Source organism: Nelusetta ayraudi, unplaced genomic scaffold (genome assembly GCF_046127955.1).
Source record: "Nelusetta ayraudi isolate G7.1 ecotype Tasmania unplaced genomic scaffold, CSIRO-AGI_Nayr_v1 ptg000125l, whole genome shotgun sequence".
Lineage (NCBI taxonomy): Eukaryota > Metazoa > Chordata > Actinopteri > Tetraodontiformes > Monacanthidae > Nelusetta > Nelusetta ayraudi.
In genome coordinates this window covers 689,515-715,344 of record NW_027466175.1, presented here as the reverse complement: position 1 = coordinate 715,344, position 25,830 = coordinate 689,515, and the positions used below count along the sequence as shown (strand labels likewise).

The 25,830-nt window shown below is 44.4% G+C and overlaps 1 protein-coding gene across 3 annotated transcripts in view; it reads right to left on the bottom strand.

Annotated features, from left to right (window-relative positions):
* Positions 1-18,915, bottom strand: part of trim44 (tripartite motif containing 44) — a 38,814-nt gene extending 19,899 nt beyond the window's left edge. Inside the window, exons 1-5 of one of the 3 annotated variants that reach the window (XM_076050207.1) lie at positions 18,778-18,915; positions 17,211-17,797; positions 15,995-16,072; positions 9,547-9,837; positions 4,636-4,658 (exon numbers count right to left, since the gene is read on the bottom strand). In XM_076050207.1, the coding sequence (XP_075906322.1) occupies positions 4,636-4,658; positions 9,547-9,837; positions 15,995-16,072; positions 17,211-17,780 (962 nt within the window). In that variant the 5' untranslated portion in view covers positions 17,781-17,797; positions 18,778-18,915. The other 2 variants (XM_076050206.1, XM_076050208.1) reach the window with 2 other exon arrangements.
* Positions 18,916-25,830: the final 6,915 nt, after the last annotated feature.

Genomic DNA, 25,830 nt, shown 5'->3' with positions numbered 1-25,830 from the left:
GTTAAGTTTTTTGGGGGAGGAGAAATTAAACAACTACCATTAGTCATCACAACAGGCGGCACAAACAGAGGAGCTTGCGGGTATCGCTCTAATTTATTCTTCACCGCCGAAGCGCACGGCCCCTTTGCGCTTTCACTGAATGAAATATCTGACGCAAGCTGTGCTTGGCAGTAAAGGAGAGGCACGCATCGAAAACAAGCATGCAACTTTGCTGCATTGGGTCACAGATTGTGTGCGCTGGTCGCCTCTTGGAGTCGTCTGTGCTGCACGCAACCTCACTTAGCGTGCTTTTCTTTTCACTCCGAGACCTCCAACACTGCCCTGTACGACTGGCATTACCATGGGAGGAGATGAGAGGGAGGAGGGCGAGTATCGATGGAGCTAGATTGGGATGTAGCCGACCAGAACATGATGAATTATTAAAGAAGTCGTGTCAGGGCAGCTGTGGCTCAGGAGGTACAGCTGGCGCCCACTGATCAAAAAAGAAATCTAAGAATCCGACGCTCGACCCCCCCAGCATGGAGCCAGTCAAAGAGTCTCAATACATTTCTGGTGGCTCGGGCTGCTCACTGACACTGATGAATGAGCAGGTGGCAAACACAGATTGTAGCCCTCAACACCAGGGCAGGGTATAATATTGAGAGCGTGATAAAACATCACACACACCAAACACAAATGGAAGTTCAAAAGCTGCATTTAGATTTCCAGACAGTACCACTGAAACACAGAGAGTTTTTAACTTTGCCCTTGAAAAACCAGGAAAGCCAATTGCCAAATCCACCTTTCTGTCATCCATCCACCCGTTTTTCATTATCGTTATTAAATCTTGTTTATGTGATCAAGTCAATCTGCACAATAACCGATACATATTTACAGCCTTTTAGTCAGACAGAACCCGTAATGAGACCAAACACAGTCTTCAGTCACGGCACGCTGAAATTCAAAATAAAGGATATGAGACAGGAAGTACAATTTAATAAAATAAAATGTGTTTTCATGGCGCAGATCAGTTGGTACAGGGAGGAGTCTCTCTCTCTCTCAATACAATTTGAAAAAGTGAGGTTTTATTTCATGCATGTAATTCTATAATTCTATTAGAAGGGCAAACAGGACTCATAGGAGACATGGGAGTGTTTGAGGGGATGGGAGTGTGGCAGATCAGAATCTTCCAATTGTGTGTGTGTGTGTGTGTGTGTGTTTTGGACCTTGCAATGGATGCATACTCGAGCGAGTAAAGCACAGGACAAGTGCTCCCTCCTGAGAGATGTGAGTGATTGGAGCAGAGAATGCTGGAGATCTTGCTTTGCAATTAGAAGTGCTCCACTCCCTGGTGAGCTTCACCACTTTACTGGGATTAAACAATGTGATTTATATGCTGAGAAGACCTTCACCACTCTCACCAAGTAGAGGAGCTACAAGCTGCAAACAATTTCACTATGTGTAGCAGCGTTGGCCACTCAGAGAGAGGTTATTAAAAGGAGTAATTTCACCTTTCAGCCACGCTGCTTCGCATGTCTGCTAAACGCAGCGTGACATTTTAAAAATCCAACATGATGTGCCGCCACGGCGTGCACCCTTTCTCTTTTAGCTGTGAACTGAACATCACATCTTTTGGTGGGAGATTTCCTAAACGAGGCAGAGCAAACGTGTATTTTGAAAATAATGCGAAGCTCGAATCTGAATGCCGGCAGATGTTTCCGCACGGCGGCATTTTGTAAACAACACGGAAAGCAAACTTTCTTGGCATGATAAGTGAGACTTGGGAAGTCGATAACTGATGTTTTTGAGCAAAGTTTGGAAAAGGAAGGCAAGCGCTATAAATTAATATTTATATTCACTGCCGCCACATTGCTGTTGTGAAGCGTGTCCTCATTTCTCCTTGGGAACTAAATCTACCAAAAATTCGGAGCTTACAACTCAGAATTTGGCGGCAACAAAGAAATATTTTCATATTTGCACTAAAATAAACCTTTCAAGGTCTCCGAAGATTCGGGACTTAAATGCAGTGAGTGAAAATTCCTGGTTGTTCAGCTTGCTGACTGTCTCACAGCTTCTTTTTTTTTTTTGTATCTACTTCTTTCTTAAGCACCCATCTCCTGAGACAACATAAAAGAGGCTTTCTGGAATTAAAGTTTTACTGCAGCAATAAGGACTTTTCCTTTTTTTTCTTTTTTGTTACTGCATGTGTGTGATTGTTTTTTTTCGACATTCTGTCTCCTCTACTAAGTGTGTCTCCAGTCAGAGCTGCGGGACAGCAAATGAACAGTGTGCATTAAACATTACCAGTAAGTGAAAATGGCTTGTGTGTGCAATAGGAGACCAACAGTGTTTGGCTGTTTAAACAGCTTATTTTCTTTTTCTAACAAATTTCATGGGAAAGATACACTAAACGTCAATATAGTGTGTTATAAGTGTTACACCTACGGGCTACTTATAAAAATGCGCTGACAAACATGTTTCCTAAGAGACTGTAATGGCCAGATTGAGAGGATAAAAATCAGTCCTGTTTGCCCATTGCAAGCATTCGCCCAAGCAAACACGTGCAGTGAGGTATGTATGAAGGGCTCGTGTCAAGGACGGCCGAGGGGGTTGCAAGCGAGGTGAGGGAGGATGTTGGCAGACGAACACAAGGAAAACATTGGGATCTTGGGAATCATGCGGCCTGGGGGCGAAAAAAAGACATCATACGTGCTCACAGGCGGAGAAGCGATGGCGCGCAGAGAGCCTTGTGAGGTGGGGAGGATATCTTATTGATGAGGCGGTCTGGGAAAGATGTAAGCGGGTGCAGGATTGTGGTCCTGGGGGGATGCTCTGTCTGTGGCAGAGATAGCGGGCTCAGACAGCGGATTAGTGTTTCTGCTCCATAATCAATTTTCTGTCTGGATCCCATTGTACATATCCCAAAACATGTACTCCCTGCTTGATCTCTTCCAGCATTCCCCTGCAAACCCCACCTTCCAGCCCCCCTCCACCCCACAGCTTTTCATCTTTATTCCACATTCAATGTATGATATATTGATACCATGTTGAAAACTTCATATTTCCTGCTGTAAACAACTCCAGTGTGGATGTCAAAGTCACGGCTCAAGGCTCGCTGCCATCTGCCTCACAGTTTTGGATGTACGAGCTAAGCTATAAGTAACACGCTACTTATAGGCACTCCTTTCGCTGCTTCATCAAAGCAGTGAGTGTTACACCATCAGTAACGTTGTGCAAGGAAGAAGAAAATATTGTGACTCCTGGTAGCGTCACTCATACATAAGACCTCTAATCATAGACATAAACGAACCTACACCACTGTGAGATCCTTCCTTCCAGGACTTTAGTGGAGCTGTATTCTATAACCTACTGACCACAAAGCTCTTAGCAACTCTTGAACAACAACAACATACTGAGCCCTCTGTTTACAGCCTCCTGCTACCTGTTCAAACTGATGTTTTGTTCGACCTTCAACATGTTGGGAGGATGACAAAAACAAAGTGGCCTTAATGGGGTCTCAAAAAGAGTGGAGCAAACACTGGACTAGGAGAAGTATGACCCCAATGTGACATCACAAAGGGCTGATTTGAGAGTTGAGTGCCTTTAGCACACACTTTCTGAAAAAAGATTAGCATGCAATAAAAGCAAAAAGAGGATTTTTTTTTTCATCCTTTGTCTGGAGTTCACCAAAAGGAAGAGGCACAGATTTTTCACAAAAATATGTTGGTTAAGTGAATTTTGCAGACTACAGGACCTTTGAATAAAGTCAGGATGGATGAGCCGGTATTTCACATTGTGTATGAACATGCATGCAAGTATGTGTGTGTGTGTATGTGTGTGTGTGTCGGCACGCACGGGGCAGGAATGCCGCGAGATGAAAGGTGAGGGAGACAGCCACAAGGAGAGACAGCAGGTGGTGCTAGGAGCGCTGCTGCAGAGGGTGTAGGAGGCACTCGGTGTCAACAGATCAATAAGGGTGGCATGTGTGGGAGTGCCAGAGAACTACCCATAGCTCACTGACTCACGCGTGGTGAAAGAAAAAAGTATGAAAGATGCACTTTTGGAAAAAGGGAAGAAAGTTATGGAGAGATATAAACAGCCTGCAGGCACTGCAGTTTATCAGAAAATCAGTTTATCTCAGAACGACAGGCACAGGTTATCAACAGAGGGAAGGGAGACGTACAGAACAGGAAGCTGCGTCGCAGAGCCGGACCTGACCCTGCCGCCACCGCTGCAGCACACGCGCAGATGAAAGCTGTCAGTCAGCGTTCACGGCCCTCTCATTGCTGCAGGCAGGCAGAGTGTCACCTCCTCTGATTCCGCCGAGCACACACAGATGAAAGTTACTAATGGCCTCACTGTGGCGGGCGAGCGTGACTAGGGTGCAATAGCAGGACACCGGGGGGGGGGGGGCGGCGGTTTGGGGTGTGCGATTTCTGCAGGGAGCGACTCATTTCAGGGAGTCACTTGAGGGGGGAGTCGGAAGAGGGCGGAGGGTGGAGGACTCGGAGGGGTCGGGACGCGTTGTCATGCACGACGGACACTTGTCAGTGCCGCGCTCGTGTCGGCGGAGGGGGTTTTGAAGAGGCCACTAAGCTGTTTGGCTCTGGCGAAAAGCATGTGGACATGAATGAGAGTGTAAGCAGCAGTTCTTACCTTGGCCTGGCCTCGATGTCTCGCTGGAACCAGATGATGGGAACCAAAAGAGAGAGAGAAGAGAGAGGAGAAGAAAACACGTTTGAAATGCTTGCACAGGTGTTAAAAAAAAAAGAAGAAAAGTCAACAACATAATTCACATCAGCTCGGTCAGCAGCTGGTGTGGCTCTAAATCTGAGCAATTAATTTCCACTTTCATCCACCAGTTAGGCTCATGTATATTCATTAGCTTTTAAGGAGAGAGAGCTCCAAAATGTCAGTCAAATTTCAGCATTTATTTTCAGTTTGAATCATGGCCTGAAGGTTTTTCTTTTCTTTTTTTTTTTCAGTGTCAGAAATGATGGATGTGATTGCCGACTGGCTGTGTGAGATTACACCAGCGCAGCAAAGTGAAAAGGTTTATTCAGGATCTGAGCAGAAAAAAAGGAAAAATAATCTGATTTCACATTCTGTCATTTGCACAGGAGGCGTTGGTTCAAAAGGCTTGCATGCAACATTTACACACACTGCACACACAACGTTTAAATTATTGATATAAATCTGCAATATTCACAATACCGCAACAGCAACAAGATGACTCAATGGCACGCAGAGCAGTGAAAAATGATGTTACAAGGCTCCTGATCCTCACCTCAAGTCAGGAGGAACTAAAGACGTAGTTCTCAGTTTGTTACCTGGAAATATTTTGCCTGGAAATATTTTTGCCTCGCTCCATTTGCACTTTAAAACTTGGCAACCTGGTCCACCTTGGCTGGGCCACGAGGAGGCTTTTGACACTACACAACAGAATCTTACTGGCAGCGCAGCAGAAACCAGGAAGGGCTGTGCATTAAACACTTAACATTGTACAGAGAGCCAGTTCTCTGTTGTTTTTTTTTTAAGCCTGATTTAAGTATAATGGTAGGAAATGTATTGGGAAGTAATTTAGTAAGTGGCCTCCACATGATGAGATAGACATCGTGTTATGTGAGCGTTTCCCAGTGTTTCTGAGTTGCCCCTTCTGGGAAACCTTGCATCTGGTTCTGACACATGAAAGCAACGCATGAATGTAATTAGGAATGTAAACATATGGAGTCTGATGATATTCTATGCTTAATGCAGAAACTTGAATGAGGAACATAACCCACTGAGGTCACACTTTAAAACAACCTGATCTGTGTCAGTGATTTTGCAATGTAAAACGATCCAGAAACACAAGAATCCAAATGAGTTCTTATCATTTAATTACACTAAATTTCTCAAAACCTAAATTTGTACAAGGCGTGCATAACCCCAATGTATTGTCTATTTCACTCTCACTCCTTTAAAGGGACGCTAGTGCATTAATATATTCCTGGCAAGTCTGAAAGCTTCATTGGTATTTAGGATAAACGCTACAGTCGATGCAGTCTTAATACTTCAGCTTATTTCAGGTTGAAGGATTTCTCAAGGCTGCGCTACTTTGAGAGCACTTCACTGTGACCGGGGTCATGGCTGAGTCACTGTGAGGTCACTGGAGACTGAAGACTCCCAGTGCCGAGCTAATGAGGCATCTTGGCTTTGTCTTCTTCCTTTGGAGTCCATAAGAGCATGTAAACACATAAACACTGGCCTGCTGTTTTTATTCAAGATGGCAGCATAGTGGAGAAATATATGGAGTGGTTGAAAAATACACTGTCATCACAATATCAACAGTCCACGTATCAGACAGGACTGCTTGAGCTGCATTAAGTTGATGACAATGTACTATCTCCTTCCTTCCTTCCTTCCTTCCTTCCTTCCTTCCTTCCTCCCTCCCTCCCTCCTTCCCTCCCTCCCTTCCTCCCTTCCTTCCTTCCTTCCTTCCTTCCCCCCTCCCTCCCTCCCTCCCTTCCTTCCTTCCTTCCTTCCTTCCTTCCTTCCTTCCTTCCTTCCTTCCTTCCCCCCTCCCTCCCTCCCTTCCTTCCTTCCTTCCTCAGAAGGCTATTGAGAATCTATACTGCCATGCAACTTGCTGGCTCATTATGAGCAGTGCATTAGCTGTCGAGAGGTGGGTGTCTCTTAATGGAGCCACAGTGCTGGATTGGAAATAATGACTCTTTTAGTAATGTTTGCATTCTTGTCTGGGGTCAACATGAGCAATGAAACCAAGGGCAAAAAGACATAGCTGCTGTGACTATTAAATTATTCAAACACATATATTCAGTGAAGAAGATCATCCCTCTTGCCAGGGATGCGGAATACCGACCAACTACGCACTTAAAGATGCTCACTGGTGTTTATGTTTCTTTCTGTGAAAAACATTTAATCTCCTTGCTGGTACTCCTGCCCCGCCATGTATCAATATTTTTTTAATTAGCGTGTAGTCAACAGGGAATGTTCAAGCTAACGCACTGCGTGGTTGTACGAGTGGGCACCTTGAGGCAGCGTTTTAATAGAAATGTGCAGACAGAGATTTTAGGAAGTAAACTGTCCCTGACCGAGACAAAGTCTCTTAATCTATTCTCCCGTCGGCTCCCACCGACTGGTCAACTGTTCGAGATGGTTTTTTACCTCCGGTCCTACTGAGCATTTTTGGTGCGCTGGATGTGTGTCAACAAGCCTGTTGCTGAGCCGCAGGTCCAGAAAAGACGGGAGGTTATTAAGGGAAGTGAAGGTAATTTGTTTGTTTGACCGTAGGCACAGGGAGAGGTTGAAAAGATGTGTTGTAAGTATGGGAGAAATATTTTAATACACAACACTTCACAAGCAGCAGCCGATTATCTGACTAACAGTTTTTTTTCCCTCCCTAAGAGCCCCTGGAGCTATGAGTATATTTTATCATGTATAAGAAAGATGGAATCGCGCTTTTCTCCCTTAACTGCTGGAGGCAATGCCTGTAATGCCAGCGCAAACAGGATCAGAATGTTTTTCCTTTTTCATTCCCAAAACAGACAGTCAAACTATTTCATTAGCTTACATTTGAACAAACATGAGGTGAATAGATTTACTGAGATTTACTCGCTGTTGTCTGTCAGCTGATGCTTCATAGCAGCTTCCATTCTGAAGCAGGCCTTCACTGTCCTGACAGATTAGCAGCGGCACTGCTTAACAATATGAACAATGGAACGATGAAATGAAAAAAATAAAGAGAGAAGCTGCACTGACGGAAAGAGACAAACCACTGGATGATGACAACTGCTAGGTGGCATTAGCCGACCGGCTCCCTTGACTGTCCGGCTGACAAGACTAACTAACGCCACGTCTTACGGGGAGATAAAACACACGAGAGTGAGAGCTCAAAGAGTGTGGGAAAGAAAAACAGTGAAGTCACAGCAGGCACTGGGCCAGTCGGCTCCTCGCTCTGCGTCCACTGACCCACAAGAAATAACGTCACCGCCGACTAAGTGAACTGCGGCGGAGGACGACCGCACTCCAGCCTCAGACGCAGCTCTCAGGCGACTATATACATTTCCAAAACGCACATTAGCCACTCCGGGAATATCTATAATATCTAACACAGCGTTCACTTTGAATCCTAATGAACAGAGGCCACCGCAGACTAATTTCTCAGACAGATATGCATTCTGTACGTTGGCAGCAGCCATTACAGTGGCGTGGCTGATCCCCAAGCAGCATCTCTGGGGAGCTATTGGGCCTCCGACTGTGGTGGCTATCATATTAAGAAGTGACAAATGGACCAATAGGATTTCTTTTTCTTTTTTTTTTTTCTTTTTTTTTAGTGTGGGACCAATAAGCAGCAAATGCCTCCTCCTCAATGTTCTAATGAGAGGACGCCACAGTCGAGCACAACCGAACCCGTGGTTGCACTTGTTCGACCCCTGGCTATGTTAGCCTATCTGAAAACAAAATCATTACGGCGTCCCAGAAGTCTCAGGTGCGAGCAGTCCATTTGGCACGTCCTCACTTTAACTCGTGGCTCGGCGTGTAAGGAGAGAAGGAACAGCTGCTGTGTTTATAAATGACAAATAGTATCGCCAGAGGACAAACGCAGCCCCACTTACGCCTCATCAGGCAACAGCCCGGGATTTATTTGCCTCTTAAAACCTGCATCATTGCGACACAGCTGAATGCACGAAGGCAAAACTGGAATTTTCTACCTGAACAAATTGTGTGCAGCGGATAAATATAGCTGGTCTCGTCCTTAATTTGGGATGAAGCGATAGACAGTGGCACCTGCTTACCATATTCATCTGGCCATAATGACTATGCAGCAGGTGCTACCGTCATTAGAAATACGTGTCTGGAACTCAAACTCTGTGGCTGCAGGCCTACCAAGACAAGGGGAAACGCAAACGAAGGGGGAATTCTGAATGTTTCCTTTAATATTTGTGAACAGCGTGCCGTGTGGAGAGGAGTGCACGTGATCAGCAATGAAACAAACCAGCGGAAGAGGGAATTTTTCAGCAGAACGTTCTGGGGCCCTCTACCTGAATCAAGAATTCTGTTCCACATTCCAAAGCTTAGCGTGGAGATTGACAACTTCTCGGCCGACTGTGAGGGATTGTTGAGGGCACTACAGCTGCCAAGAGCATTAAGCAACACTTTCAGTCCCAGCAGCCTGAATATTGTCCGAGACAGCGTATCGCACACGGTTGTCCGACTGTGTCCGGCTTTAAATCGAGGTTGGCAATGGGATGAAATAACGCTTCTTCCTATTGGGGTTGTGTAATGGCACATTTTGCAGTAATATTGTGCGATCGAGGCAAAACGAAGAAAGCATAAAGGGGCTTTGTGATTTTGTGGTTTTCGCAATTCATTTCAGCGGATGACCATTGTTGAATATGCATCATTTTATTCAACTCGTCGGCTGCTGTGAGGGTAAACATGAGTTGCATGTGGCATTAAGAACATTTTCAACTTGCTTACCGTTCAAACTGACCCAAAAAAACCCCCCAAAAAAACAACACAATTCCCAACTGAAAGAAGCTGCTCTCCTGATGCTCTGCTCACCTGCACTCTGTGGGAGGGCCCGGGTGCTGCCACCAGGGCCTTGGCTATCACTGCGGGACTTCCGCCCTCGGCCTCCTCCAGAATACACAGCTGGTTGGTGATGTTAGCCATCTCCTCATGGAGGCGCTCCGTCTCAACGTTGATCTCTGCAATTTTCTCGGCGGCCGACGCGGTCAGGAAGGCCTCCTTGAGGTCGACCAGGTGGAGGGTCCTCTTCTCCTCCAGGCGCACCAGTCTGTGGAGCTCATCGAACTGGTTGTCCACGTAGGCCTCCAACTCGTCGACAGACATCTACAATAGCGCAGACAGAAAATACAGGGCACACAGAGTGAACAAACACAATGGAAAGGAATTTTGGCAAGTGTTACTGGGATAAGATCAAAAAAAAGAAGGAAACTGAAAAGAGGAAGTGCTGCCAATTAAAAATCAACTTCAAAGTCCCTCAGCGGAGGCATAAATCACGGAGCGGAACAGCAAGTTGACACATAAACCCCGAGACAACAAAACAAAAGCAGATGGGGACAAAACAAGAGTCTAAACAATTATAAAAAGGTGCGCTATACGAAATGCCTGCAGCAAGTGACGCGCACAGAGTCGTTTCCTCTCTGTCGCTCCGACAGGTGAATAACAGTGAAGTGAGCCCATTGGTTGCTGTCATCCTGCAGCTAATTGATCGCACGGAGCACAAACCCTTGAAGGCAAAAATCAATGCATCCCATCTGTGGATGGAGACTTCAGAGGCTCCTTGTACCACATCGAGCCATCTGTTGATTTTCATGGCGACTGGGCTCCTCGCTGAGGTAGCCGCTTTAATCCATTCCACCCAGTTTCCCTGGCGGGACTCTCTTCAGCTGCGACTCATTACGGTAAGACACCTCAATAAGGAGTAGGATCCCCGCAATCAATCCCCGCTGAGATGGCTCCACCTCCGAGGCCGACGATGCCATGAGACGAAACCACCCCAGGGTCCCGTGTCACGACACCTGCACCCCGGAATATGGCTTTGTCTCTCCAATTAATGAACATCGGCTATTTTCTCTCGCTCCTCTTCCCTTTGGGCAAAGAAGCTCGCTGCCTCCTCTTCCAGCCATTCTTATCTGGTTTCCCCTCCAGCGAAGCAGGGAATCGTCTTTCTTCACTGAGGCTGGCACAAACCTCGCGGGTTTTATTGCATGTTTGCCATTTTAGCACAAGCAATTGGATTCGGCAAATGGCTCATTAAAACAAATTGCAAAAAGTAACAGTTTTAATTATTGTCTTTGAATGTGCAGTGCAAAAGCACAGCGTTTATTGGAAACCACACAGCGAGTCTAAGTTATCAGCTAAATAGAAGGCAAAGGCTTCTTTTTTTTTTCCTGTACCACTAAAATCAATGTTCTGAATGAGGGTAAAAAAAAAAAAAACAACCATCATCATTAACCCACCAGCAGGCTCCAGTTCATTTAAAATGAAATGCATCTGTGGACCTGAAGAGACTGGACTGACACTTTATCATTGCCGTCTGGAATTCCTGTTGACTCACAGCAAGATTAGAATTTAATAAATCCTCTGATATTAAAAATACAAGATGACTGAGTCTTTCAAAGACTCGTTATTTTTAAATGTGATAACTCCACCTTTCAACGGGACTTCATGAAATGACAAAGCATTCAGTCTTTTTTTTCTTTCTGTGGGGATGAAGATTAAATGTGCAAGTTATTGCTCATAGTTTGATTCTGTCATCTCGCCACAAGTAAACAAAGGTTGAGACGCTTATATGAACCCATAACACGATAGAACTCCCCACAATCCACACCTATTCTGACATATTTATACTCCTGAGCTAATTCTGGTGTCAGCCTGTTAATTTTTTTAAACAAGATCATTAGCGTGGTTCATACAGCAAAGCGTGCGTAATTAGCGATCACGCTGAATAAATGAGAAATGCTGCATTTTCACAATTTCTCCTAAATTGCGAGTCTATTTTTATCCAAACACTTCTTAAATCACACTCTAACCGTAAATAATCATCCAGGGCCAATTAGCAAACTGTTACACTGCATAATCTTTTCCTCCGAAATCTCCACCGTTTGTGTATTCGCACAAGGTTTCAGGGAACAAAGATAAAGCATTAATTATAAAAGCAGATGCTTTCATCTTCGGCATCTCAACACGCCTTTCCCTGCGACACGTTCCGCCAGCACATCTCCAAATCTTCGGGACCCACGCAAAGCCCCAAACTCTGTAATTGAGTCCCTGCGGCCCGGGGTGGCAGGTGCGAGCCGTGATGGCGGATCAGGGCTGCTTTGTGTTGGTGGAGGGAAGCCCTCTGCCCTTGGACCTCTCACTCAGCGACAGAGCTAGCAAGGATGGAGCATTCATGCGAGCTAATCTTCATTTGCATTGCCGCAAGCTGGGGCCATGAAATGAGGCCCCGGGAGAGACAGTGGCGCACTGATTACAAGGGCAGAGTTAGGAGTAACGACAGGGCACGGGAGAGAGAGAGCAGCCAGAGACGGGACATCTGGCACGGAGATAAAGGAAGCCAATTTTCTTCTTCACGCAAAGCCGGGACATTAGGGGAACATATTAGGGAGGACCCTGATTTCATTACTTCTGAACAACACGCGATGAGTAAAAGGTGGGACTCGGGATGAAATTGCCTTTGGCGAAGAAATGAAAACGCTTGTCCTGCGATTGTAAACCGAGATTGGCCACGGACTAAAAATAGGGTCCTGCCGAACTTCATGTGATTCCAGGTAGAGTTGACTTCCCACACTAGAGTTCAGTCGTCGGTAGCAGAAGTGCACAAAACAGCTTCAAATAAAATGTTCAAATAAATAGCCGGTAAACCTGTCAAGCCTTTCAAAGTAAATCTTTAAAAGGCAGCAATCGGCTGCTTTAGGGTTTAGAAGTGATGAAAAATTCAGATGCTAAATCTGTGTTTTCCAAAAAGAGACAAAAAAAAAAAAAAAAAACTTTCAAAAGCTTTCAGCAAATTTCCGTGCCTGCGAGTCGAACAATTACTGTGTCGAAACGTTTCCACTCCGGAGTCAGAGTTTGCCCTGGTGCATAATCAGGGTTCTGTCTGAGTGACATATTTTTTAAAAAGCATTAAAAGCACATAAAGAAAGAAATTTATCTGAAGCCTCCCTTCTTGCGTCTGTGGCAGCGACAAATGCCTCTGCTTCGATAACTTTCTCCCTCTTGTTCTTCGCGTCCTCCAGAAGTTTTAGATTCAGATTAACATTTAGCCTTGAGGACAACACAGGAATAGAAAATGATGAGAAAAGGTATCCAGTAAATTTATGTTGCTGTTGACAAGCAACTTCTGGAGGGGAGGGGGCGGGGGGTTACTGAGAAGAGCAAGCCAATTAAAATTCAGGGATTACAGATGGAATGGAAATGGTCTTAAAGAGCATGAGCGTGTTTTGGCATGCCAGTCCCGTTTGCTCCTCTGCCTCTGCAGGACAGCTTTAATGTGTCTGCTACCCTTTCAGGGGGTTGGGGGAGGGAGAAAAGTGGATGCAGTCAACGCACGCACATACAGATTTCTGATTGGGCCTGCGTGCCGCCGAGTAACTTCCTGACATCAGACCCTTTAGGCTGCAGCAAGCAGCTCCGCGGGCAGCTTAAGTGCCCCGGACCCAACACAGTGCAGCAGGAAAGCGAGTAAATAAATCATGGCGCTGGAGGTAAATGTGCTGACGACCCGCTGAAGCCACGGCGAGCCTCCACCATCCAGCTGCTCGGCGACGCTGGCCCGACTGGCAGCTGTCTGGGACTCCTGTGCCGCGCCGCACCGCTCCCCTGACCCCCGGTTAATATGCATTCAGCCTCATCACTGTTTCTCTGCATTATCCTCCATCCCCCCGCGGAGAGCGCAGATATGAGCTCGGAGAGATTAAAATCCCCGTACCTGCGGCAAGGCACATAATTAAGCAGGCTAGACTTAATAAGCAAACAGCAACTGGGGCTGATTTTTTTTTTTTTTTTTGCATTCCTCTCCACATCCTTCTCCTCACAAATCCTCAGACATGCCCCAACTTACCTTCACCTCCTCCGACAGCCAGGGCCTGACTATTTTCCTGTCTTTGTGCTTCACACACACCAAACTTTTCCTCAGCAGCACCAGAGGCTGTCGCTCTGACGGCTACCTGTCATGCATAATAAGAAACGCTGACATTTGAGACTGCGGGAGAGGACGCGTCGACAAATCCAGAATGGTTTCTAACAACAGACCTGGAGAGCGCGCAGGTGAGCGCAGAGCAACGCTGCAAGACCAAATGCATGGGAAGTCCCAGAGGCGTCGTTGATAATTCAATACGAGGCTGCACGAGTTTAGGGGAGCAAGCAGGTTTAAGCAACGTCTCCCATCGGAGCAGTCAAATTAACCTCCTGTTTAATGTCAGTGTTTCACATCTCCTGAGGTGCAGCACTGGGCTGCATGGTCTCCTGAAGCCAAGCCCAAGCAAATGTAGCTAATGAAGATGATGATGATGACGATGATGATGAGACCATCTGAGGACCTTCACCCCTGAACCCGTCACTCTCTGTTCCATCTCTTCCTGCACGTGGCTCACCCGCCCACACCGCTTTCAGCGTCTGTAATGGAAATACAGCTGATGTCTTCAAGGTCGACTCGTCGTGGAAATTCACTCCGAGGCTTTTTGTTTGGCTCGATATTGAAAAGAAAAGGTGATGATGTGCGAAACACATTATTCCGCCCCGCTCTGCCGAGAGCGACTCGACGACTGCCAGGAGACAAAGGCTGACGCTGCCCTGCCACAACTGCTGTAGCTCTTCTCCAACAATGGAAACAGGTATGTATTTGAAAGTTGTGTTTAAATGGGGGCCTTCGCTTCCTTTTTGTCTGATGTGAAAACTGCTCCAGTTGTTCTTGTAAAACATAAACGTTCCAAGCGTCAAGCCACATTCATCAAGTGGACAGGGATATATAAATATGCCTTATGAGTTTATATATATATTTCAATGCAGCACCATGGGTCAAAATATGAACAAAACTGAGATGAGCAGTTTGTAGGTGCAGGTGCAGGTGCATGCAAACGCAGTCATTGAAACGTCTTCGTTTCTTTCTATTCAGCGATGAGACATGAATTCTTTTTTCTTTTGGTTGGTTGATCATTTCTTCAATTTTGTCCTTCATCTTGTACACAGCAAAACATCAATGAGACTCACTTTGAAAACACAACCTCTGACTTAGCTCTAGAGCGCCGAGTCAACTCAAGCCTGAAAATGACAAGACTCAGTAATCTCACAAGGATCCCGTCACACACTCAGAGAAGAATCATATCGGCAGAAGCCAAATGGCACTGATCTGCGAAGAAGGGGTGGCATAATAAACATATGGATTGAAATAATTGCCTCCCCATGTTTCGTACCAAATGCCTTTATGACATAATCTCCTTCTAATCCCCCTTTATCTCTTTCTAGACCGCTGTGTCTCCCCCACTGCAGCCGTATTGATGGTGCAGCGCTGCTCTACCTACTGAATTAGAAATAAGTCATGGCTTTTTTTCTTTTGGGCCCGCATGACCAGAAACCAGTTTTGAGCCATTTTTGGGAAAGAAATACAAGGCAAAAATCAAACCGACTTTGGCTGCATCCGAGAAATATTTTCTGATAATTTTTTGCAATATGCAACAAAATCCTGGTTAAAAGTATAATAATAAGACGTTGATGGCGATAACAGGCTGTGGCCAGCGTGAATGTGTGAATGTGGGCGATAGGAAAGTCACAGAGCAGGCAGATTGAAATACAGAGCAGAGTTTAAATTATGACGAAAAAAAAACAACCCGCAGGGTCTACAGTGTTAATTTGACAGTGTGACTGAGACTGCTGAGAGATAAGACTGAAAGACTTTTCCTTGGAGGCAGCTCATGATTCCATAGCAACAAACTTTGAAGTGACTACACTACATCAAATGGGTGATGACTGTTTCAGGATGGAAAATAGAGAGTATAAACTTCATTAATGCACGCCGTCACTTGGAATCATTTGTAAAGAAATAAGCAAAGCGCAGCATGAGCCCCGTACGTTTAGGCTCCAAACAAACTCTTCAAACTGTAGCAATTAAAACTGCTTTGCTGTTTTTAAATGCTGAGTAGGACTCGATGATTGCAGATTTCTGCGCAAGAAAATCATTGGTAAATGCATGAGAGCACCCGTGCATTACAAACAAGCAGAGTAAAGAGCGGTGCTGTGTGCACACAGAGTGCGCGCCGTCCGCACAGTCACAGTATACTGTCTCTCCTTGCGGAGAGGTCACATCCACACGTTATTGCTGCAGTGAAATTCTTATTTCATTCGACAGGAGCGGGAAGTCATTACTAAATGAGAGCAGCTGGGCACAAATCTTTGGGGAGGACATTTCTAAATATAGCCGTCGCCATATAACTCCTGTTAGGATTTGACTTAAAGTGTTTGGCATGCAGGACGTGGCGCTCACCTCAGGGTTGGTCCACTTGGTTTTGATCTTGTCAGACATCCCTTGGGCGTAGCTCAGCAGTTCGTTACCCTGTCGGCTCTACGGGTGGAGCAAACAAACATGCATCGTTCAGCACACAGGGTTTTAAGATTTAAGAGTCATTCTTAAAGCAATGCATTACAAACGCATGGGGTGTCTAATATCCATTAGTATTTTCTCCACCAGCTTATCACTGGCTGACCCATATTGTGGAATATCATACAAACCATGCCCCTATAATGCATACACAGGTCTTGTTTATGATGGTCATGTGGTGTTTTTCACTCGTCTTACATCTGTGCCAAATAATTCCAAAATTAGATTTTAATATTTCACTGTAAGCCAACAGCGTGAAATTGACAAAATCATGCACCACATGATGTGTTGCGCTTTTAACACACCTGGTAGGTGCTGCTGGAAATTTATTCTGAAATGCAGTCCTCACACCTCACCTCACACGAATACACTGACATGAAAAGCTGGATTAAAGCTTGAAAGACTAAAAGTGAATAATGTCACCTGAGGCACTTTATCTGCCTGAGTGTGTGTGTGTGTGTGTGTGTGTGTGTGTGTGTGTGTGTGACCCCCTTTGTCTCTCATCAATCTATATGGGCCGTGTTCTACCACAAAGCCAGAAAAGTGTGCTGCTCTACTTTTTCTGACGTTCAGCCACAGGGCACCGGATGAAAATCTCTGAATTACAGCCAGCGCGCCACAAGGGTCATTACTACTGGAGCTAAATACTCCTGACTGTGTGGGACCATTTACCGTACTCTCTGAAACATACAATGACCTTCGTCATCAATTGTTTTAGCAATAAGTGGTCATGATGACAGTCTTCGGAAGTAGTTTTTGTAAAAACAAAATGTGAAAAATATGGATTTGAGTGTCTTTTATTCAATGACACATACTTAACTTTAATTACTCTTTAAAAAAAAATGCAGCTGCAGATTTTTCTTGTCTACCATTCCTCTGTGTCTTGTGGGCCACAGTGGAATGCCAAAGTCATCTATGTGAAGAATACTGACTTCAGAACACTCCCCAACTGCTTTTAATCTTCATTTAGAAATGCATGGCCAGGCAAGCGATACCCTGAATACATTATGTCAGACATTACAGGACCACAGATGTGTCAGACAGAGCATGACAGAGTAAGTAGAGTGGAAGTCACGCAGCAGCTCCACTACATCTTTCTCACCTTCTGCCACACGTAGGCCTCATGCAGGGTGATGATCTCGTGCTCTCGGTGCTCGCCCTGCACAGCGCACACCACGCAGATGATCCTCTCATCTACTTTACAGTAGAGGGAGCCCTCCTGCCCGTGCTCCTTGCAGCGTAATCGCTCCACGGTCACAGTGTCCCGCTTCGGAGCATCTCCAGCAGCAGCTGCACCCCCCTGTTCCGGCTCGTCCTCCTGCCGTGGAACCCGCGGCGCCCCGGCGTCGCCATCCATCTCACCGAGGGGCTCCGCCTCCTGATCCCTCTCCAGCAAAAAGGCACCACCCTCCGCTCCACCTTCAGCTCCACAGTCGGCGCCGACTCCATTCGCTTGTTCCGTCTTGTGGTCATAAGGCGTCAAAGGGTGATGTGTTCTGCTGCTATGGCTTTCTGCATGGGCGGTGCAGAACGCAAAGCTGCAGGTGCGGCACACCTGTGTCGCCAGTTGGGCCTCGTCAGGCTCGCAGGCGTCACATGACCCGTCCATCTGAGGCAGCTCCTCAAGTGTCAGTCCCGCAGCTCCGTCCCGGGGTTCCCCTTCGGGTTCCATGGTGGCCGGCGATAACTCTGGGGATAAGAGAAATAAGTTTCACAGGCGGCACACAGGACAGACACCAGGTTATTTATAGGCATGACCTTCTGGCAAGGCTCTCATATCTGTAAAGGGGAAAGTCCGAGATCCACGCGGCCACTCCTGATGTATTCCTCTAACAACAAATGAGGAACTGAGCCAAAGTCCAGGGAAAACAATATCTGGAGTCAAGCCATCAAACAGGATACGCACAAAAACATTCTTGCTGGGCTACAAACAGTAACACCACATCTGTGGTCGTCCGAGCCGTCCTGGAGCGCAGAACAAGACGGGTTTGTTTACCGACTCACAAACAAAGAGTGCTGAGTTTGAACTTATACACACGCACGCTCACCTTCTCCCACCTCCCTTTGCGGGCCCTGACCTTTTCGTGCCTTGTTCTTAATGCACTTCCACGAAACCTATCACAGCACTCAGCTGGTGTGAAACTGCAAGCAGAGACCAGCGTGTGAGCGCCAAGACCAGAAAACACACACTCAAGCTAGAAGAGGCATATTTTACCCCCTCTTACCTTTTCTCCTCCAAGCCGTCCTCTCAGGGGCTTTGTGTTTGTGTACTCATATCCACTGGTGACATGAACAACCAGTGCAGGAGGAGGAAAGTGCAGCAATGCACAGTGAACTCCCACTCCTCCACTCCAGCCCTGCGCTAGCTTGTTATTCCTCCGTGCCTGATACACATACACACACTTTCAAACAGCCCCTCCATCCCGTGGGGATCACCAGGTTTTAAGTTCACTGCCTTGTACTTACTTGTCCGTGTTTGACGTGTTCTATCACTGCCAGAGTAATGTGGACTGGACAGGAAGGGGTTAGCAGCGCGGCTAACTTCCTTAGCCGCAGCAGCTGCTGCGTGTCTGGATGGTGTGAGCGACTACCGAGCTGTCGACCGACCGACTCAAACACTGTACAACACGAGCCTGTGCTACAGTTCCGAACCGACGGCGGAGAGCTACTTCCGTGTTTTCATCAACGGTGTACCTTCTCTCTTTTCTTTTCTCCCCCCCGACCCCCCCTCTCCACTTCCTGGTTGCAGCCTCCTGTGTGCTGCGCTGTGGTGAGACTCAGGGCTGAAAGCCACGGAGAGAAGAAGACGGCTGTCAAACTCCGGAGGCAAGCAGAATCGGGTAGTATAATGCAGTTGTAATGTGGCGTTAAGTTTAACACTGACTATTACATTTAGCAGTGTAATTATTGGCTACAAACCATTGACTTATCAATAATAAACACAAGCTGTGTTCTTATATTTGTACTTTAAACAAATCGAAAGCATTGGCCTAAGTATTATCGTTTGTTTGATTAATTCTATTCAATAATGTGTGTTTAGTATGATGTCAAGCAGATTGTTTTTGAAAGTTCCCACATTAGACCCATTCTAAGATTTTTATTTACATTCTGGACTACAAAGAAGCGCCCTTACCAGAGTTAGTACCCAGACAAACACTGTAGCTGTCCTTAAAGTAGCATACTTAGACCTGTGTTTACAGCCTCCTACAAAAATTCCTGGTTTTAACTCCCTACACCAGATGCTTTATTTGACTTTCACCACATTTGGAAAGTCAAGGGCACATACTTGCTAATTCACACATCAAAGGCCCTCCTCAACAGAAAAATGAACACAAGATAGTGCTGGCCATGATTACACGTTTTAAAAAAAAAAACAAAAACAAAATTCCCCTGTGTTTTGTTAAGGGCACACCATTGCTTTAATACTAAAATTATCCAATTGGAGGATATCCACATATTACAAGCCAATGATCACTTAAAATAAATTTATTTGATGTCAAGTTTAATCAGGGAAATTCCAGACCCCCAACCCCCATCCCAACGACCCCCCAAAAACGTTTTTTGAAAGCACAAAGCAGTGATTTGTTTCTGAGTCTTACTTCTAATCGTGTGTGGCTGAGTTGTATAAACAAGTACTCCAAGATAAGATGGGAAACATTGAAGAAAGCCATGTATGCATATTTTACACGACGTGTGGCCCAATATCCTGCTGTAAATGTAGCTACAGTTAAAAATAAAAAAAAGAGGAAAAAAAGGCCACAACAAAAGGTGACTACTACAGGGCAAAATAAAGCTTTATCGATTATCCAAACAGAAAAAGGTGTCAGCTGGGATAATAAATTAATTCAGAGCCTTGAAAGTGGAGTTAATGGTGAGTTTCTAATTATCATTTGTACGTTACCATCCTATTTGCGTCCTTACCCTTCATGAAGCAGCGCTGTGCGACAATGGGAGAGATGAAGCGATGAGGAAAAACAAGCTGCTCTCTGTTGAGAGATCTAAAGAGGCTATTGAGCTCAGCATCACACAAGCAGCATTTCGCAAATCATTTTTGACTCTTACCCAGCTTGTATGGCACACAGCAAATAACAAACATCATTCCAAGTTAAGCCTTCAGCGGCAATACGAATATGGACGACAGCACCGTTTCCTGTTCCCTTTTCTTTTCTTTTTTCTGCTGCTATTTGAAGAGGATTACTCATATGTAAAGATTGAAACCACAAGATTTATTATAACACTCTCAACAGAACGATGACTCAGTTCAAACATTCTTCATGGTCAAAATCAATCAGTTACCTTGGCATGAGCCTCGCACATGTCAAACAAATGCAATGGCAGGAATGGAAAGCGTGTTTTGAGGACTTTTGCTGAAAGAAATAGACCATTGTTTGAACTGTGAGCAAAATTAGTTTGCCACATTCTCGTTTGACACATTAAATGATGTTTAACTATTTCTGTGTTCGTGGCAGATTGCACACGATACTGAGGAACAGTAGATTACTTAGTCCCAACAAGTCTAGCCAGGTTAACTGTTTGGTCCTTGTTTTAAGGTCTATCATGAAAATATAATCTGTATTTTAAAAGTTTAGTGATATATTTATTTTTGAAATACTCATGCTATATTCCAGACCCAACAGAGGGCCCTCTAATAATTATTCAAAAAGCTTTGAGCAACAGTAAACAGTATATCAGCCCACTGAATACATCCTTCCACATCACTTTGTTAAAACTGATGCTTTGCTGTACATTCCACATGTTTTGACAGGAATGAATCAGAGGAATATGAAATGCTTTATGTTTTGTGTAAATGCAATTTTTCTGATAGCAACCCAAATATAGAGATAGAAAGGAAAAAAATATCTTATTCTATTTTTCACAATATGGGACGTTTAAATGAGGTTTCCTCCGATGACCGTGCAAAGATGATCATTCTCTCAGGAAAGGCAGCCAGGAGCAGACAGAAAACATTTACCTAATGCCTCAGCACGAGCATTGCTTATTGGCATGAGGTCAGTTTTTGGTCTCTTGACAAAATTTCTGTCAGGGAAGCAGTTCTCACTGAAGAGAGGAAAGAGCCACTATCTCCCCCTTTCTCTCCCCCCTTCATCTGTCGACATTTCTCCCAGCTCTGTGCTTGCCCCCTTGGTAATGCTTTGGCAGTTCTGGACTTTCCACAGCTCCTTCTACCTGTCATAACCACATTCGACACAAGACATTTTGTGGTTTTTAAGGTTTTTTTGTGTATTCCTAAAATGTTACCATGAAGCGTGATTGCTATCCTCTGCTGAATAAAACCTTCAAATTAAATCTGGAGCCTGGAATCGAGTTGAGAGAAAGTTTTGCAGTGGGCCATTTCCAGTGTGTGTGTGTGTGTGTGTGTGTGTGTGTGTGTGTGTGTGTATGTGTGTAGAAGCAGGAAGAGTGGCTGTCAGGATTGATCGTAAACAGTAAACTCAGAGCTACCGAGGGAAAACGAATCAAAGTACATTCAAGCACATGTTTCTGACATCCAGAACTTCTCCACTTCAAAACGATTGGTGTTGCCAACCCATGAAGAGTATTGTGCAGGTTATTTTTTAGCAGACCATTTCAAACGTTAGTGTGGGATTTAATGTTCTCAAAAACGCAAGGATGAAAAAAAGAGAGGAATTTTTTAATTTCATTTTATTGTATTAAATCAGGGAGCATCACAGAAGTGATGATTAGTGCCACACTATTTGCTCTGTCAGTACACTACTGGGACCCCAGCAGGATGTTTTGTCAGAGCCTCGCTCCCTCTGTCTTGCAGCTTTTGAAACAACTTTTTCAAAATAAAACCACAAAGAAAACACTCTGGTTTCCTAGATTTACGACCTACTTCATCACTGTCCTGTTAAAGGGCAGGAATTGTGGTCTTGCTAATAAAAAAAACAACACATAAATAAAATTATTGCTGCTGCACGCAATAGTGGACATGAAAAGCAGAATGCCATTATAGAGTTTCACTGGTTTCACATGAAAATAATGGTAGTTTTATGTATCATGAAGTAAGCAGACCTCTAATTACCAGTGGCCATTTGCAGTCGGCCTCTGTTTCTTCAACCCATTACTTATTTTCCTCTAACTGGAAAACAACTTTTCAACCCGCTCAACCTCAAAGGTAATTAAACATGTTTATTCACCATTTTAGAGGCACATTATTGATTAAGTACTGCTTTAGGTTTTTACGGTTTAAGAAAAGCTCATTAGGCTTAGAGGTGTTTGGCCTTTCTTCATGAAAATGTTGTCGTTTTTCAGGCTCTTGTAATCTTTATTTCTTAGGCTTCTTCATTAATAAAAATGTAATGTGTATTTCTACAGAAATGAACAACATAAAAGTTTAGGGATCTTATTGGACAACTTTTAAGCCAAACATAAACACTGCCCCTCTTTTTGCATATTTTACTATTGCTTGCTCTGTCATAAATACTATCAGTACCAATAAATCATCATATGCGATGTACCAGGTATAGTGCCAACATATTCAGCTTGAAGCATATTGAGTCAGCTCTATTTGCTCTTATGCCTTTTTCTTTTTTTTTGGCTCTGTGTTGCAGCTGTTATTAAAGCAGAAACACTCACGGCCTTAACTCCACTGCTTCAGTGAACACAAGTCCAAAAAGTGACACATGTACTTATAAATATATAATATATAAAGAAATATATACATATGTGTTTGTTTTTGCCATTTGAGATGAAGGTGTTTATTTTTGTTCCAAATGGAAGACATGTCACTCTTGCTTGTGCTCGAGCCGCAGCTTGAATTGCGACCAATTGGAGAAGAGTCAATATCCCACGTCAGGATTAAAGAAACAAAAAATAAAACAGGACACGGAGGACATAGTACTCATCGTCTGTCGCGATGAGCTGCAATCCTTGTGACAAATGTGTCAAGGCATGCCATTACACAAACTCATTGAATCTCTTTATGACCTCTCACCTGTCTCTCCTAGGAGCTAGTCATCAATATCCATCTTTGGGGATGCAGCTTTTCATCAATAATTCTAATGTAATCAATAATTCCTGTGAAGTGATTCACCTCTGTCTCTGTCAACTCAGTGTAACCTTGGACTTCACCATCAGAAAAACACACTGGAGGGATGGATTAAAATATTTCACCTTGAGTATTAGAAATACGTTTTTGCTTTCATTCTAACGACACTGTGGCTTTAAATTATACTGTTGACACGTAATTTGTATTGTAAGAATACATTTTTTTTTCAGTTTTTTTCCCCCTTTTCTGTATAATATTTTTCAAGCCTTATTGAAGTGGAGCTCTGGAGCACTTCTTCCAACTCGAGATTCCACTCAGCACATCAGTACACTGGCTTAGAGTTGTGTGTGACAGACTGTGTGGAATCACAACGTTTGACAGTGAAACAAAATATCAAACACACGACACGAGATGAGTCCATGTTGTCAGCATCATCAACTTGGCACTTGGTCTGGCCTCACCTGCTCCCACCCCTGCTTGATCCAAACTGGGCTCTTATCAGTCCCCCACACACTTTCCAACCGCTATGACTGACTTGCAAGGGCACTGACGTGCAACCAGTAGCTGCTTGCTGTGGTCATGGTCCACTTTTGCCTGTGCTGCAGAATTAGGCCGCCGGGGGATGACTGTAATAACTTTCAGATGCATCCAACTCAGCTAATATGAGCACTTTGAATTCTCAATGCACAGTTCAGAGCGCGGAAGCAATTAAGTTTGGCTTGTGTTCCTGAAGCCAACTCCAATACATCACCCTGCCCTGGTGCTTACTGCAGAGCTTTTAGAAATGGGATACTTTAAAAAGTTGCTCTGAAGGAGAGCTGCTGATCAATGTAAAGCAAGGCAACTGAAAACCTCTTCACTTCATAACATAAAAACAAAATATCACCATTGGCTTTATGTACCAATAAACAACAACTATAAATCTACACAACACTGAATAAAATCACATGCACTGGCTGTTGTTTTTTAAGTGTTTACTTGGTAATAGAGGTTTTTCTGTTCAGCATTTTACTGATTGTGCTTTGTTTTATCATCACAGGTTGGCACCTTTTAAAGGGCCAACCTGTAACATTTAACGGAGATTGTATGCTATTCAGTTGATACATACTGTATGTGTATCTATGTCAGTTCAATTCAGTATTTTATGCAGTTCAGTATTTCATGATATCCTGATATCACAGTGGTCCAAAAGAAGAATATGAGATCAATTGGGACTTCAGAAAACATGGATTGTTTGTGGTATGTTTCATACCATTGGTGATGTTAGTCCATTTATTTCTATTCTTCAGCAGTACATTCAGAATGCATTTTTTTTTATTATCATTGTCCAAAGCAATGGACTGAAAATGTGTCTCAGAGAAGCAAAAAGCTAGCCCCATCAAAATATCAAACAGAGAGAGTCTGTTGGCTGAAGATGTGAAAGTGAACTCACACTGAAAACTCTTTGCCTGTTTTCCATCTTGGGAAGTGGCCACGTGCTGGTATGCACTGCATGCCACTAAGAAATGTTTTGCAAGTCGTTATTCAAAGTAAGCCGTGTGTAATAACTGTAAAAACTGACAGTGAGAAAATATCGAACAACAGTTTAGTTCTGGATATGTCATGACAGAGCGTGAACAAATAGCCAAAGTCAGGTGACATCTCTGTTAAAGGTCAGTTCAATTAAGGACGACAAAAGGGGAATTCAGGACGGTACCATGGGGAGATGGGCAACAGCTGACTGCGTCTCTGTTTGTCCAATTAACTGACAGAAAAAAAAGAGCCTGGCTGCTTTCCCTACATCCATTTATTTTGTTATTGGGAGTTATTTTATGTAAACTAATAACTTTAGAAACTCCGCTTCTGGCTTCTTTAAGGGAAATTTGCTGTTGAACTAAGATGTATTATTACAGCAGATGCTTACCCTAAAGCCACTCAACTTTTTTTCTGCTTTTGAGCTCGTCAAGAGTACACGTTTCCTTTAATCACATGAACTCTTTGATTTATTCAGAAACGATTGATGGCATTTCTTTAATTGAAGTGACAGATTTTTTTTCAACTCAACTGAAGTGAAAATAAAATCAACCAAAGGGGGGGAAAAATAAGGCTCTTCATTGCACATTCCTCTCATGCAGCATTTAAAACCCTTGGGCTGTTGTGTCTAGATAGAAACAAAATGGTCAACAAGTAAAGTAGCTCTTGTTTACGAGCTCTTCTGACACGATACAACCTGTTTTGTGAGAACGTCTGGTCCTGTGTGGTGTTTGTCATAAAAATCTACTTTTGAACAAAAGCAAACAAAGGCTGATTTAAGATGGTGTGAGTCATGACTCGGTCCGATCCCTGCTCTATACAATTTGTCTGTGGAAATCAAGTTTATTTCTCACCACCCGTTCTTTATTGCAGTGGTGGCAAACCACTTAAGTGTTTACCAGGTCACTTGCTTCCACAGCCCTCGAACTGAGGGAATAGACTATCTGAAGTGTGATTAACATTAACTTTCCCCGTCTGCACGAGTAAACCGCTAGTTCACCCAAAGTCGCAGATGAATGGCCCCTGAACAGGCGCGTGTGCTTGGACACAGCTGGACCGCTATCTGCTGTGGGATCATATTTGACGATGCTCCTGGCTGTTTACAACAATGACATTCAGTGTTTCCCTCCGCGGTCCCTCTCTGCAGGCCTCTGAAACGTGGGCGCTGTGTTACAATGCTCCTCTGTGCCCCCTGACG